This window comes from Gadus macrocephalus, chromosome 6, assembly GCF_031168955.1.
Source record: "Gadus macrocephalus chromosome 6, ASM3116895v1".
Taxonomy (NCBI): Eukaryota; Metazoa; Chordata; class Actinopteri; order Gadiformes; family Gadidae; genus Gadus; species Gadus macrocephalus.
The window spans coordinates 3,105,400-3,120,899 of record NC_082387.1 but is presented as its reverse complement, the minus strand read 5'-3'; the positions used below and the strand labels follow the sequence as shown (position 1 = coordinate 3,120,899).

At 44.9% G+C, this 15,500-nt stretch overlaps 1 protein-coding gene across 1 annotated transcript; it reads left to right on the top strand.

The window, feature by feature from the left end:
* Window positions 1–299: 299 nt before the first annotated feature.
* LOC132459062 (protein phosphatase Slingshot homolog 1-like) lies at window positions 300–10,077 on the top strand. Its single transcript, XM_060053444.1, is given in 8 exon segments — window positions 300–455; window positions 2,075–2,233; window positions 3,376–3,504; window positions 3,965–4,011; window positions 4,095–4,241; window positions 4,399–4,420; window positions 4,423–4,601; window positions 9,246–10,077. Coding segments are annotated over 8 exon segments (1,455 nt in total). The 3' UTR covers window positions 9,862–10,077.
* The last annotated feature ends 5,423 nt before the right edge of the window (window positions 10,078–15,500 follow it).

Genomic DNA, 15,500 nt, shown 5'->3' with positions numbered 1-15,500 from the left:
AGTTACAAAATATCGCTACAATCAAGCATTGCACGTTGTTGACAGAAGACGCACTGCACACGTGATTATCGCATAGAGTGAAGGACAGCTCAAGCACCGGAGAGGCGGAGAAGACGACCCATCTACAGCTTGAAGTCAAGAGAGAGAGAGATGGTTCGTGTTTGTGTTTTCCCCGGCTTCGGAAAACAAATGAAAAGTTACACCCCAGAAACTTTCCATAGACTGCCATCGCAGTACAATGACCGATCTCTGGTAGACCAGTGGTTTATTGATTTGAGTATATTGAGACGCCAATCGAGATGCTGATGCAGAAGGATTACGCTGTCTGCAGTGCTCATTTCGATAAGGACGACATCCTTCCTAAAAGAGCTGCTGACCCAAAGAACCCAAAGAAAGTGTCATTGAAGAAGAATGCTATTCCAGGAGTGCAGCAAGTGGCTACGGATAGACTTGAGGTAAAGTTGTTTGCTTATTTGTCGTGTTATAGGCTATAGGATTGTTCACAATAGAGTGGCGAAGTCACGCCCCTTCCGGTAGGGCTCATGGGACCTATGAGATCGAAAAATATGAATGGGTGTCAATGGAGAGAAAATAATTATTTTCTGGTCCCGGTCTTTATATGCCCTGGATTACACATATGTTGTTTGTGGATTTAAAGGATAATTTTTCATGCAAAGAGTTCGACCGTTTATTGTGCAATTGTTCAGATAAAGGCTGTAGAGAAAACACAACGAGAAAGACTACACGGCTCGTATGTGACGTCACGCTCCCTGCGACTGGCGTGGAGAAGACCGACAATCTTCCCATCGGCATAACTGAAACTCTGCACGTGCCCCGATTTATAATGGTTTTCACCTCTTTCGATGCTTTTATCCTCCCCTTGGAAAAAGCGGTGAAGTGGGGCAGAGAGATCGCCATCTCTGTGCCGAGTTCCAAGGGCGGGTGTGGTGACGTATATCATATGTCGAGAGCAGCGAAGAGCTGTAGTTCACAAAGCGGCCTCACATAAAACCTAAAATTATCAAACTTCTTCACGAACATTTTTAGTTTTCTTTGCATGAAAAATTATCATTTAAATCCACAAACAACATATGTGTAATCCAGGGCATATAAAGACCGGGACCAGAAAATAATTATTTTCTCTCCATTGCCATTCATATTTTTCGATCTCATAGGTCCCATGAGCCCTACCGGAAGGGGCGTGACTTCGCCACTCTTGGTGTGGGGGAATAAATCGAGGTTAGCCCACCTGGACAACTCACAAGATCATCTTTCACTTTCTCAAATGAAGTTAGGGCTTCTAGGACTTATAACTTTGTTTCCTGACGCATCCCCCCCCCACACCAATTGTGAACAATCATATCTAACACGACAAATAAGCAACAACTTTACCTCAAGTCTATCCACCATTGATTGACCTGGACTCAAAATTATTTCAGAATATTATTCTCTAGAATCAGACACATTTATAAAACCCTGATAAAAAGATTCATATTCTACAACCAAGCCTCACAAAAATCATCGGACAGAATTTGTTTTACTTGGTTCCGTTCGAGATATTGTCCAATAAAGTTGGAGCAGTTAGCCCAATTTTCTTATATGACCATTTTGTTATTGTATACAAAAACATACGACTATTATTAGGTGGGTACCAATTCCCCCCACTACTTATAAACCCAAATTGTGGTACTGCACCCAAAAGTGGCGCTATTTAAAAAAAAATATGAACTATATTATTTCGCCATACCAGATTGACCTGGACTCAAAATTCTTTTTTCAGGTATATGTTTGAAGAAAGCCCTTAATTCACTTGAGAAATGTGTGCTTTGAGTTTTCTGGATGTTGTGTGCTTATCAATAGACATTTTGACCATGTGAATGAGGCTGCAGTTCAGGTTTATAAGTGGAACATCTTTCCTTAAATATGACAATTATATGTTATATTTATATATCTTCTATTAGTGTGTTCTAGACTTTTCATTTTGCTCGGACCCCGTTAATCTCAGTTTGCGGTTATACTTATTATTATTATTATTATTATTATTATTATTATTATTATTATTATCCTATCATAGGCAAAAGACTGTAGAGGCTCCCAGTGCATTAGGTTACAGTGTCAGCGGTCTGTATGGTCTCCTAGGCCGTCAGAGAGAGAGTGCACCGAAGGACTCCTGAAGGCCAAGCTTCGCAGTATCATGAGTTACCAGGACCTGGACAACGTCACGTCCAAACAGGTAAACGAAAAATAAAGCACACCAGTTTCAGGTAGCGGGTTCCCTGGACTGTCGGGAATTTAGGTTTCTGGACCGCTGATTCATTTTTGAGGAAAGAGTTCTCTCCATCACGGATAGGTTGAACCTGAAAAATGTGTGTTCAAGATCGAGACAGGCTTCATAAGCCATCATCTATCGCACAGTTAAAATGGGATTGCTCAGGGGATTCCCAAGCCGCTAATGCTATTTCAGTGATTTTACTGGTTGGATGGGGGATGATTTGTGCTACGGCACAATGGAAAGGCTGATTCCATGAGACGAGGTGAAGGCATCAAGTGTTCGCCACGTTTGACTTGGTGATAAAAATAACAAAACGTCTTTTGTAACGTCAAAATTTGTAACATGAACCTACTTACTGTATATTTGAAGAGAGATGGCGCTCCAGTTTACTATACAGCCTTCTGCATACTCTGAACAGGAATCAATTCCCATCAGTAAACAACATTAGTAAAGTTTGTAAGCTACTGCTAGAGACCCCGCATCTCGGCTACGTAGGCTACCGTCAGACTCCTGGCTCCTGTGTAGTGTGAAAGGAGCCAAAGTTGCTCCCAATTCCCAAATTACTTCAGTAAAGACAAGTCAAGTTGATTGTCAAGCCAGCAACATATGTGACCAACAAGGAGGAAAACTTGTAATACAATAGTTTTGGATATGAGACGAAGGAAGTGGCCAATGCAGCCCTGGCAGAGTTATCTCAGAGCTAGCCTGTTATGAACCAGGTTTGCTCACATCATGGCGCACATCATGACTGGCCATGGTAACTGAAGTGAGAGTAGTCTATCTTGGTAGTTATGTTGTATCAAAACTAGGGATGGAGGATATGAAAACGAGTATTACAGTCAAGGTCACCTCAGACCTTCACATCATAACAATATTATGAATTATTGATGTACAACAATGAATTATTTGTGGATATGAGCCACAAATTAGAGTTAGGCTAGTGGCTAGGGTCTTTGTCTCCCACCGAAAAGGTTGTGAGTTTCGAAACCCTTAAGTCCTATCAGCCAAAGTGTCTGCCAGTGCCAAATCAGTAAATCAAACCAGTAGCAGTAATAATGATAATGATGCCACTAAGAAACAGTCAAGAGCTATCTGTGTTTAAGATCCGCACAGAGCTGGAGCAGCATATGAGCTGCAACCTGAACGAGTACAAGGAGTTTATCGACAACGAGATGCTTCTGATCCTGGGTCAGATGGATAAGGCCTCACTGATCTTCGACCACCTCTACCTGGTAAATACTTGCTAGTAACTGCCAGGCTAGTGCACCAGTTAACCTGCAGAACATTCCATTACTTTTATTGAAGAATAGATCTATCTTTCTATTCATGATATTTTCAGTAAATATAACAAACATTGACATTTTCCGTTTTTATTGTTTTCTTGTCCTTGTCAGACAAATCAGGCAAATGTATTCATATGTTGTCTTGAATAGGAATATGTTGGGCTGTGGTAACATGTGATGGCCATTTGCCATAGTAATGGTGAGTGTGTATACTTAATCCACGTCAAGGCACCCAGATCTCCCATACAGTTGATACTATCCATTACCTTTTTATATGACTTCAAAGCCGCAAAAGGTTGTCTTCCAGATATAATAATAACATCTTTGACAGAGTCTGGATAACAGCTACTGTAGCGAAGGGTGGTACAGAATGAGGAGCAGTGTTGACGAGGTGTTTGTTGTCGCCCAGGGCTCAGAATGGAACGCGTCTAACTTGGAAGAGCTGCAGGAGACAGGGTGAGACCTGCTTTGACCCAAGATAAAAACACAAACAATCATTTGAAGTGTAATTGACAAAATCGGTGACACCCTCTCGCCAGAGTGGGCTACATCCTCAACGTGACCCGGGAGATAGACAACTTCTTCCCTGGGACATTCTGCTACCACAACATACGTGTGTATGATGAGGAGGCCACAGACCTGCTGGCCCACTGGAACCATACCTACCACTTTATCCTCAAGGCCAAGTGAGTGTGTGTGTCTGTGTACATATTTCCATCTGGTTTTACCTTAAAGGACTACTTTGGAAATATATGTTCAATCTATTTAAGTATTATGTTATGTTTTTTTCTAACCCCGTAATCAAATCAAATGGTCATCTCGAATGCCACCTACCGCTAACAGGAAGAACAACTCCAAGTGTGCAAGGTGCATTGCAAGATGGGTGTGAGCCGCTCGGCCTCCACGGTGATCGCCTACGCCATGAAGGAGTACGGTTGGTCTCTGGAGAAGGCCTACGGCTTCGTCAAGCAGAAGAGGAGCATCACCAGGCCCAACGCCGCCTTCATGAGGCAGCTGGCCGAGTACGAGGGTATCCTGGACGCCAGGTAGAGCACTTGCACCGCACCCAAGCCTGGAGGAATCACCGCTCACAGGGTTCTGCTGACATCAGTACCTCCAGAATCAGATTGTTCACGAATATCAGTATAGCCTTGGCTAGGCAGAAATGTATCTACACATATGTGGCCTTATGTTGTGAACAAAGCCCAAGCCAGGGCCACTCGTGGGCTGTGTGCTTACATCTATGCATCTAATATCTGTCCATGTGTTATGTATACATCTATATAGCTATCTGTGTGTTATATTTATACATCTATACATCTATCTATTTAAGCAATATCACACGAGAGGGAGTGCTGTTATACTGAATATCAGTACAACAGGTACGAGGCCGTAGGTACGAGTGCTGAAGATAATCACAGCCGTGCTGATATTCAGTACAACAGCACGACCTCGAGTGTGATATTGCTTTTATACAAAAGTTCTACAAGCACCATTTATTAGTTAACAGCAATAAGCAACAACATATTATGATTTGTTGGTTTATTTATTGATTTATTTGGCTCCGCTAACGCAAATAGATCCGCAACTGGACTGGGACTGAACTGTTGCCAAGCCACACATAAACACACTAGCTTGCTAGTTTGTATAGGTCTACAGTTACTGCAGACCAGCTAGCCTACCTTTTTTGCTCTAGGTTTGCGCTGAAGTATCAGTGCAGGCTTCTTTCCTTCCCTTCGTCCTCTTCTGACCATTAGTAATTCAACTCAAATTTTATGGAAACATGTTCATCTTTGCGGTGCAAAGTTTGATGCAATCTAAGCTACATAAAGACTGTTAATAAAATGAACGGTTATTAGAACACTTGTAAAGCGGAGTGATCCATGTATAGTTAAAAGTCCCAGTGCTGTTATACTCTATATCAGTACTCATGGAATGCCTCTTGTCCAATCAAATTACTTGGTCGGAACTAACTTGTATAAACATCTTTAATCTGTCTATTAGTTTTATCTAAACACCTATACATCTATCTGTGTTATATCTATACTAGGGATGTCAGTTTCCGTTAATTTTGCTTTCGATAGGCTGACGACCATTCCCATTGCAAAAACAAATGTTCACTTAAACTGTGCGTGCAAACACGGGGGGGTTAATGTAAGTTCATACAGTGCATTTGTGCAGATGGAAAATCGCCTTCTAGTTTACATATCAGATGCTTTGTCATGTAGATAAATACACTTGTATTGAACATAATGAGGTAAAATATTTGGAGGTAATGTTTCCGGTGGCCCTCGCCCATGCGAAAGAGCAGTAGTTGTTCCTAGTGCATTCCTCAGATGAAAATGATGCATTTCAGAAAATATCACAGCAGTGCTAGTAATAGCCTAATAAACATTTTGTTAGACGATATAAAACCTTTAAAAGGCATTAAAAGATTCCGATCAGTGATATATTGTTTAATAATCCTGAATCCATGATTGTTTTTTTATTAGGACATATGTCCGATGCTAAATCGTTGTGTTGACGTTTCTAGGAAAGCACAACATTTGTCGTTTAAGTCTCTACTCATAAGTGTGTGAATTGACACACCGCTGACGACAGACGTTTTTATCCAAAGCGACTGTTGCACAATAAGTTCAAAGGGATATGTTCAAAAAGTTCAACGTTTTTTATTCGCCATTTGTGCATAAACCAGACAGTTCAAACACATTGGAATTCTTGTGCAGGGCTTCTCAAGTACAGTATAGAGAGAGAGAGAGAGAGAGAGAGAGAGAGAGAGAGGCACAATAAATAGTAATAATAAAAAATATAAAAAGTTTTAAAAATTTAGATAAGGACAAATTGCATATTGTGCATTGCATTTCAGAGAGCACCACAGTAGATAGTGATTTAAAATTTAAATGTAAAAATTAAAAAAAATATATACATATTAAATTGAATTCAGCAGTGCAACCATACTGTATAAACACATGTAGCAGCGTTATTGCACGTAGGAAGTGGGGGTAGGGTAGCCTGGCGATGTCATACTCATAATTCTAGTCAGAATATGAGTCTGAGACCGAACCATTGGGCTGTGATTATAGGGCGGAACCAGGAAGGAAAATGCCTCTTCACTCAATTGGATAGACCTAAAATCAATCAGAGCAACGTAGTATGTGACGTATGTTGTGCGAAGCACAGCTATTCTCAAACTAACTCAACTGAGCGCACGTTCGAAGAAGTAGAAAAAGAAGATGGACATAAACGATTTATGCCGGTTTTGTAAAAAGAATTTAAGGATACACGGACAAATTGGCAACACGGTCAGCATTTTTGAGAAAAAAAGTAAAAGCGCTGAGCGCTCTTTGGTGACGTGGTTGATTACGTTAATGTGTATCATCTGTCCATCAACGTATAAAGCCCGCCCTTACAATTTGATTGGTCAGATCACTTTTTGATCTGACCAAATACCTCCCAACGAGCTCAATTCCAGACTGAATCTCCAGACCAAATATTTTGTGGGCGGAGTTCAGGCTGGTATCCAGGCTAGGGGTAGGGTGGAGTGTATATTTAAATAAATAAAATAAATAAATAAAATCGCACTGTTGCAGGGAAGAAGCTATTGAAGAATCTTGTTGTGTGTGTGATGATACTGTCCGCTCTACTGTGTCTGAGTCTGTATTTGCAATGTTTGTTATTGAGTAGAGGGTGAGCTGGGTGGAGGGAGTCTAATGATTCTCACTGCCCTTTTCCGACAGCGCTGACTGTAAATAAAGTCCATAGAGGGAAGTGTGGTCCCAGTAATCCTTTCAGCAGTCTTTATGACCCTTTGGAGTGCCCTCCTCTCTGCCTGTGTGGTATTCCCGTACCAGACAGTGATACCTGAAGTGAGAATGCTCTCTACTAGTCCACTGTAGGCCAGGGTGAGAGGATGCTGGTTTAGTCCCGATTTCCTGAGCAGTCTGATGAAATAAAGCCGCTGCTGGGCTTTTTTCACTGTGGCAGCAGTGTTTAGGGACCAGCTCAGGTCAGACATCACCTGCAGTACCAGGAATCGGTGGTTGTCCGCCCTCTCCACCTCAGTCCCTTGGATGGTAAGGGGCTGTAGGGGGGCAGGACGCCTCCTGAAGTCTGCTATCACCTCTCTTGTTTTGGCTACGTTGAGGATGAGGTCATTCTCCTCTCCATAGATGAGAATATCCTCTATCACACTCCTGTAGCCTGACTCGTCACCCCCCTTGATGAGGCCCAGGATGGTGGTGTCATCAGCGTATTTGATGACAATGGTGTTATCATGTGTGGAGGCACAATCATGCGTGTACAGGGTGAAGAGTTTGGGACTGAGGCAGCAGCGCTGTGGTGAACCTGTGCTGACTAGAAGCTCAGCAGAGACCCGCCTCACCACTCTCACCACCTGTGGTCTTTCAATCAGGAAATCTAGGATCCAGTTACAGGTGGGAGTCGGGACACCGAGGTCTGTCAGTTTACCAATCAGCTTGCCCGGGCGGATGGTGTTGAAGGCAGAGCTATAGTCCAGGAAAAGCATTCTGACATATGTTCTGCTGTTGTCCAGGTGTTGCAAAGTGTGAATTAGGGCTATGGCCACCGCATCATCCACTGATCGGTTGGGGCGATGGGCAAACTGGGATGGGTCGACAGTGTCCGATACTGTGTCGTTTATGTGGGTAAGCAGTGTTTCCCACAGACCAAGGACCAATGTGTGGTGGTGCGGGGGGGGGGGGGGGGGGGCTCCAGTCAGCCCTGCAGACTCGCCTGTGCACTGTCAGTCAAGGTGTTAACAGTTTTAATTGTGTCTGGTCTCGCCTTGAGCCTCTTGATGTATGCAGGCCTTAGTATTATTGCTAGATGGTCAGATTTGCCGAAATGTGGTAAAGGTGCAGCGAGAAAAGCATTTTTAATGTTGCTATAGCATTGATCCAGTGTTTTGTTTCCTCTGGTGGGGAAAGTCACAGACTTATACAGTTTTGGAATATATTTCCGAAGGTTACAGTGGTTGAAGCAGCATCAGGGTAAGAGTTGTCATGCTCACTGATCGAGCCGTGCAGTTATTTAAGTGCAGCCTCCTCGTTGGCAGAGGGGGGGATGTACACAGCGCTCACAATTATGCATTGCAGTTCTCTGGGTAAATAAAACGGCCTTAGCCTTACGGTCAAATATTCCACGTTTTCCGAACAGGATTTGGAAATAATCCTGCAGTCCTTGCACCAGGATTGTTTGACGTAGATGGCCGTTCCACCTCCCCGGGTTTTACCGCTATCCCTAGCGCTCCGGTCCCCCCTGAAGACCGTATATCCGTCCAGTGTCACAGCCGCGTCAGGTGACTTTTCCCCCAGCCATGTCTTGCAGAAACACAACAAGGTGCAATCCTGGATGTCCTTCTGCATGGATATCCTCACATGAAGCTCATCCATTTTGTTTCCCAAAGACTGGACGATCGCGAACAGTATGATCGGGAGAGTTAGCCTCCCTGTTGTGACCAAACGCCCGAAATGTTTAACAAATGTTGCGACTGTTTGTGTGTTATATCTTTATATCTATACATCTATATAGCTCTCTGTGTTATATCTATACATCTATACTTCTGTCTGTGTTTTAAATCTATACATTTGTCTGTGTGTTACATCTATACATCTGTACTTCTGTCTTTGTGTCATATCTATGCATCTATACCTCTTTCTGTGTGTTTCCAGTAAACAGCGCCACAACCGGCTCTGGCACCCGGACATCGACTGTGAGATGTCCACTGACGGCCACCAGGGGATTTCCCAGTGCTGCCAGTGGGCCCCAGCGGAGCCAGGTGGCGTGTCCCCCTCCCGCCTGACCCCGGGCTGGGTCGGGGGGCTGGACGTGGACCCGGCTTACAACAACTACTACTTCCGCGGGCTGTCGGACTCTGCGCTGGAAAGCGAGCCGTCCACGCCGGTGCGCGGCCCGGGCCCGCTCCTTAACATGGACAAGGTGTTCATTCAGATCGAGGATGTGGAGCGGGACGCGCTGCTGGACGACGAGGGTCCCCCGCCCCACCTAGGGGCCGGAGGCGGCGGAGTCACGGCGGAGGGCACAGCCGGCCTGGGGGCCCTGGAGGGCCGCCTGGAGTTCAGTACCGTAAAAGAGGAGGACGAGGAGGAGGTGCGCAAGGAGGAGGCAGAAATGGAGGTGCTGATGCATCCCAATGGAGGAGGAGGAGGGGAAGGCACAGGGATGGACTTGGTATCACTGAATGAGAGTTCAAACAATAACAATAATAACAACAGAAACAACAACAAGCGCCTCGCTGTAAGTTTTGAAACAAGAGCAGCATGTTGACCATCATGCTGTGGGACCGCTACATTGTTTCAGCATAATCTCTAACCACACCTGCTGCAGAGCAATGCAACCATCATTTATTTTGCTTTAACCCCCCCACCGTCTTTAGTTTTTAGTCTCTGTGTGTGTGTGTGTGTGTGTGTGTGTGTGTGTGTGTGTGTGTGTGTGTGTGTGTGTGTGTGTGTGTGTGTGTGTGTGTGTGTGTGTGTGTGTGTGTGTGTGTGTGTGTGTGTGTGTGATTAGGAAACCACCCCTTCAAACACCCATGAACTCCACCCAGTGTCTCGGCCCGGGACCAGAGGAGACCCTCCTTCTCTGGACACTAAGCCTTGCCTTAAAGGGTCCGAAGAACTCACCCTGTGAGCTGAAACTTTCCAATACGGAGCTCTTCTTGCAGCCTGCCTGTAAACCCCCCCCCTCCTCCTCCTCTTCCTCCTCCTCCTTCTCACCTTCACAATCCCCGCCTCAAGGAGGCCCAGATGATAGTAGCCAGGATGAGATGGAGGTGGGGATTGTGCTTGAGGGCAGCTTCCTGAGCTGCAGAGTATGGATCCTCGTACGGAGGAGAGACATTCTGCGACCCTAGTCCTACCCAAGCACCAGACCCACCAGTGCCTGGTCCTCCCCAAGGGCCTGGTCCTACCCCAGCAGCAGACCCCCAAAGGCCTGGTCCTCCCCCAGCATCAGACCCATCAGGGGGGCCTCATTACAGAAACTTCCTAACTCTGAAATCCTATCCTATATTGAGATAAGAAGGCATTAAGGGGGTTTGGTATTACAGAAGGAGGTTTCCTAACTTAACTTGGGAAGAAATCCTATTTTATCTTAAGATAGGACTTTAGCCATTACAGAACTATCCTAAGTTAGGAATTTCTTAAGTTAGGATCCCTAAGTTAGGTGGCCATACACCCTGTCCTAAATTCAAAATAAATTTTCCTGACCATATTTCAATTTTATTTTATCGCCTGCAAAGACATTTAATTTTGAATTGGGTGGAAGAATTACTTTACTACTTTATTACTCCTCTTGTTCTCTTTACCGATACCCACCATGACTGTAATACTAGTGCTACTAGCTTGCCATTATTAACAAAGATCCTTTATCAACAGTCTCTGTTAACGTTAAAAGTAACTCGTTCTATCAATCTCGTGCACACTCTGAGTGCAGAAACAGACATAACCTGACGATTGCCGATCGAAAAATCTGATTGACAGAACAGTTAGGATTACCCAAGATAAGATAGGAGGCCAAAGATATGATAGGAAACGGCCAACAGGTTAGGGACTGCTTCTGTAATAGGAAGTTAGAATTTTTCCCATCTTTGAGTCCCTAACTTAAGTTAGGGACTTAAGCACCAGACCCACCAGGGCCTGGTCCTCGCCCAGCACCAGATCCCCAGGGCCTGGTCTACCCCCAGCACCAGACCCACAAGGGCCTGGTCCTCCGCCAGCACCAGACCCCCCAGGGCCTGGTCCTTGCCCAGTACCAGACCCTCCAGGGCCTGGTCCTCCCCCAGCACCAGACCCACTAGGGCCTGGTCCTCGCCCAGCACCAGACCCCCAGGGTCAGACCCCCAGCTTCTGGAGAGGCACTAAGAGCGCTTGCTGCTGCAACACACCTGCAGGGGCCCAAAGAGGAGCTCCCTCCCCTCCGAAGAGGAGGAAGACCGGTCTCACTTCCCTGGGGACCTCCTCTCGTCTTTCACGCCGTGCACTGCGGAGCTGCAGCTGCACGCCAGTCGGGTCTCCTCACACGGATGGCTGGTTCCGGCAGCGAGCGCTGGAGGCACGCACACGTTTGGCGGGCCCTACCATGCCCTCGCATCTCAAGCACTCCAACTCGCTAGCCAAGCTGGATGGCCTCCAGCTGTCCAGCCATGACCTGTGCTCCGCTTGCTCCTCGGACGCCGCCTCCCTTGCACTGTTTGTGTCCGAGTCTCCGGAGCAGGCCCCTACGTGGGACTGTCTCGCTATGGTCAACATCCCCTGCTCAGGGCCCAGGAAGGCAAGTGGGTGGACCTCGGAGGGAGAGCTGGCTGGAGGAGACTGGGAGGCGAGGAAAGCCTTCCCCTCCCCTTGTCTCCATTCCTTTGAGGAGGTTGGAACATGGGACTCCTCAGGGTGAACCATATGCACATGTGCCAGTTTGGTCTTTTCAAACAAAGGAAGAAAGGCCAGCATTTGAGTCTGTAGCATGCATGCATGTAGCGTGCGTGTGTAAGCCAACCATTCACCTCAACCTTAGTTTGTTCTGTGTGGACACAAAGAAAGTGCCTTTTTGACTCCCGACTCCCTAACCAATTATTACCCTGCCGTCAGTCACCCACTTCAAGTAAGAGGGACTAATATCAGTCCCTCTCTGTTGTAGAAGTTCAACCAACTGTAGAATAGGAACAAACTGATTGGAGATAATAAAGATCTTTATTTATACAGCGCTTTTCTAAACAGAGAAATAGTTTAAGTCCCTTCAGGGCTGCAGCAGAACAAGTGGCTGGCGACTAGAAGGGGTTCGATCCTTGGTTCCCTGAGCAAGGCACATGACCCGAACTGTTGCAGACCTTATGACGCCTCATACCTTGCATGGTTGACACCTCGGGGGGTGTGTGTGTGTGTGTGTGTGGGTGTATGGGTGGCTGGATGTGCAATGTGCGGCAATGATAGTAATTGCTTAGGAGCAGGCAAAGTTAATTTAAAGAATAGTGAAGAAGTCTTGATTCTCTATCTAGGATCAGATTGTAACTATACTACTTATTTAAAAAATTATCAAAACAATGTATGCTTTATTAACTTGTCCCTTGACTAGTTAGGGTTGAATCTTTCAGTTTTTTATGTCTTTACATTCCTAAAAACAGCCCATTATGCCACCGGACATTAAGCAGAGATATGCAGCATGGTCAAATCAACTTGTAATTGTAACTGCTGTCTACCAGTCAGTTTTCTGGGATATTTTCAGCGGTAAATCATAACATTTAGTTACTTATTAAATTACTTATTACATTTCTTGACATTTGTAGATAAACAATGTCAATCGGCAATCTCCTACTGCTAACATCCATATATACACAAGAGGTGCCAATCTTTTACTCAGTTGTGCTTTTTTTTATGTGGACGACCAAACTTTTGTACTATACATTTGCTGTAGTTTCAACCCATATTGCACTTTTTGTTTGTTTAAATAATGTACTGTATGTGTTTATTATGAAAATAAACAGTTCTATTTCATATTACCTGAACACTAGGTGAACTCCTTAAGTCGTCTTATTGTCATTTTACTTGTGGCTGAGGCAAATCAATTCATCCTTTCATTTTCATTTATCTTGAATTTTATAAATAAATAAAAAGCTATACATGACCAATACATTGCATTGCCTTGTAATTAACTATATCAACGATGAATCCACAACCATGGATGTATAGTTTTATTTTGACTAGGAATATGGGGTAATTGATAAAAAGGTAGAAAAAATAATTTCAATTTATTTAAAAGGTATCTAATAATAATAAACTATCCAAAGCGTGTTCATTTTAACAGAGATGCTTCACATCATATTCCTCTCCACCCCGTCAAGCACCTGAGAAGCTCAATAGAGATTTTCCCAGCATAGGTTACCACAGGTCCAATACAACATCGGACACCCCTGGGTCCAATGAGCTATGCGTGTGTCGGTAACACGTTTTAAATAGTGAAATAGTAAATAGTCAACAAAACAAGTGGCGGCAGATAAAAACAATCTGTACTCCGTTGCCATGGGAGGCTATATAACCTTGCTCCACCAGTTACATTATGTTTGGCTGGCATCAAGGAGACACTGACATCACACGCTCCTGCAGCTCCCAGCATGAGGGTGTGTGCTGGATGTGTGTTGTGACGGTGTATTTCACCCCCCCAACGGTGGGGCCTGTAATCCTCTCGCTTATGAATCTTTCGTTTTCAACAGGAATTGTTCCCTCCAATTTCAAGGCTGCGGTGTTAAAACCGCTACTCAAAAAGTCTGGCCTAGATCCTGAATTAGTCAGGAACTATCGGCCTATATCGAATCTGCCCTTCCTGTCCAAGGTACAGGAAAGGATTGTAGCAAAGCAAATCGTTGATTATCTGACGAGGAATAATCTCTTCGAACCTTTCCAGTCGGGGTTTAGGAATTTCCACTCAACTGAAACTGCTATTACAAGAGTTGTAAATGACATCCTTTTAGCTTTGGATAAAAATACAAGCACAATGCTTGTGCTGTTGGATCTGAGCGCTGCGTTTGATACGATCGACCACAGCACTCTTCTTCACCGTCTTGAACACTACGTTGGTTTCGGGGGTACGGCTCTTGGTTGGCTTGAATCGTACCTCACAGATAGAACCCAATTTGTGCTTCATGAGGGTGCAGAATCAAAGCACTGTAAATTGCGCTTTGGCGTACCACAAGGGTCGGTTCTTGGTCCATTACTTTTTGCAATTTATATGCTTCCCCTGGGCGACGTTATCCGCAGCTTCGGAATTAGTTTCCATTGCTATGCGGATGACACCCAGCTCTACATTCCTGTAGATTCCGGGGACTCGGCCCAGATTCAAAGGGTTGAGTCCTGTCTGGCTGCTGTGAAGGGCTGGATGTCACAAAACTTCCTACAGCTTAATACTGGGAAGACAGAGCTGATAATTATCGGCTCGAAGCGGGACCGGGAAGAGTTTGAGGATGTCTCTCTGTGGTTGGATGGCTTCGCCATCCCACAGAGTGCATCCGTCAAAAATCTTGGTGTCCTGTTTGACCCTCAATTATGCTTTGACCAACATATAAGAAGTATAACTAGAATTGCCTTTTTCCATCTGAGAAACATTGCAAGAATCAGACCAATGTTATCTGCAGTGGATGCAGAGACACTGATTCATGCATTTGTTTCGTCAAGACTGGACTATTGCAATGCACTGTTCTCGGGATTACCGAACTCTACCACAAAAAGTCTACAGCTGGGACACAATGCGGCAGCTAGACTGCTGACCAGAACGAGAAAGTTTGATCATATTACACCTATTCTTGCCTCTCTACACTGGCTACCAATAACTTTCAGATCAGACTTTAAGGTGCTATTGCTAACCTATAAAGCCTTGCATGGATTATCTCCATCGTACTTGAAGGACCTGATCATTCCTTATATTCCTTCTCGGCCCCTCCGGTCTTCGGGAGCCGGCCTTCTTTCACTGCCGAAGGTTAAAAAGAAATCGGCTGGACAGAGAGCGTTTGCCTATCGAGCCCCCTTCCTATGGAATAGGCTGCCATCAGCGATCAGGGAAGCTGACTCTGTGGAGCTATTCAAAGGAAAGCTCAAAACGCACCTCTACAATCTTGCATTTGGAGTGTGAAAACAACAGATGCGAAGTGAAGACTACTCTGTTTGCTTGTGCTTTTCTTATTACATCATACATTCCCACTATGTACTTTTCCGTTCTAATTCACTATTCTGTCTGTTCTAGCATGTTGCGGGCACTGGACTGGATGCCTGGACTCTCCTCATGGATAACCGGCCAGAACCCCATCACCATTTTAATATGATGTGCATGTATTTACCTGTATGTCAATTGTGGCACCCATTGCACTCCTGACCATCCCTGGAAGAAGGGATCCCCTACACTGCGTTTCTTCTCAAGATTTC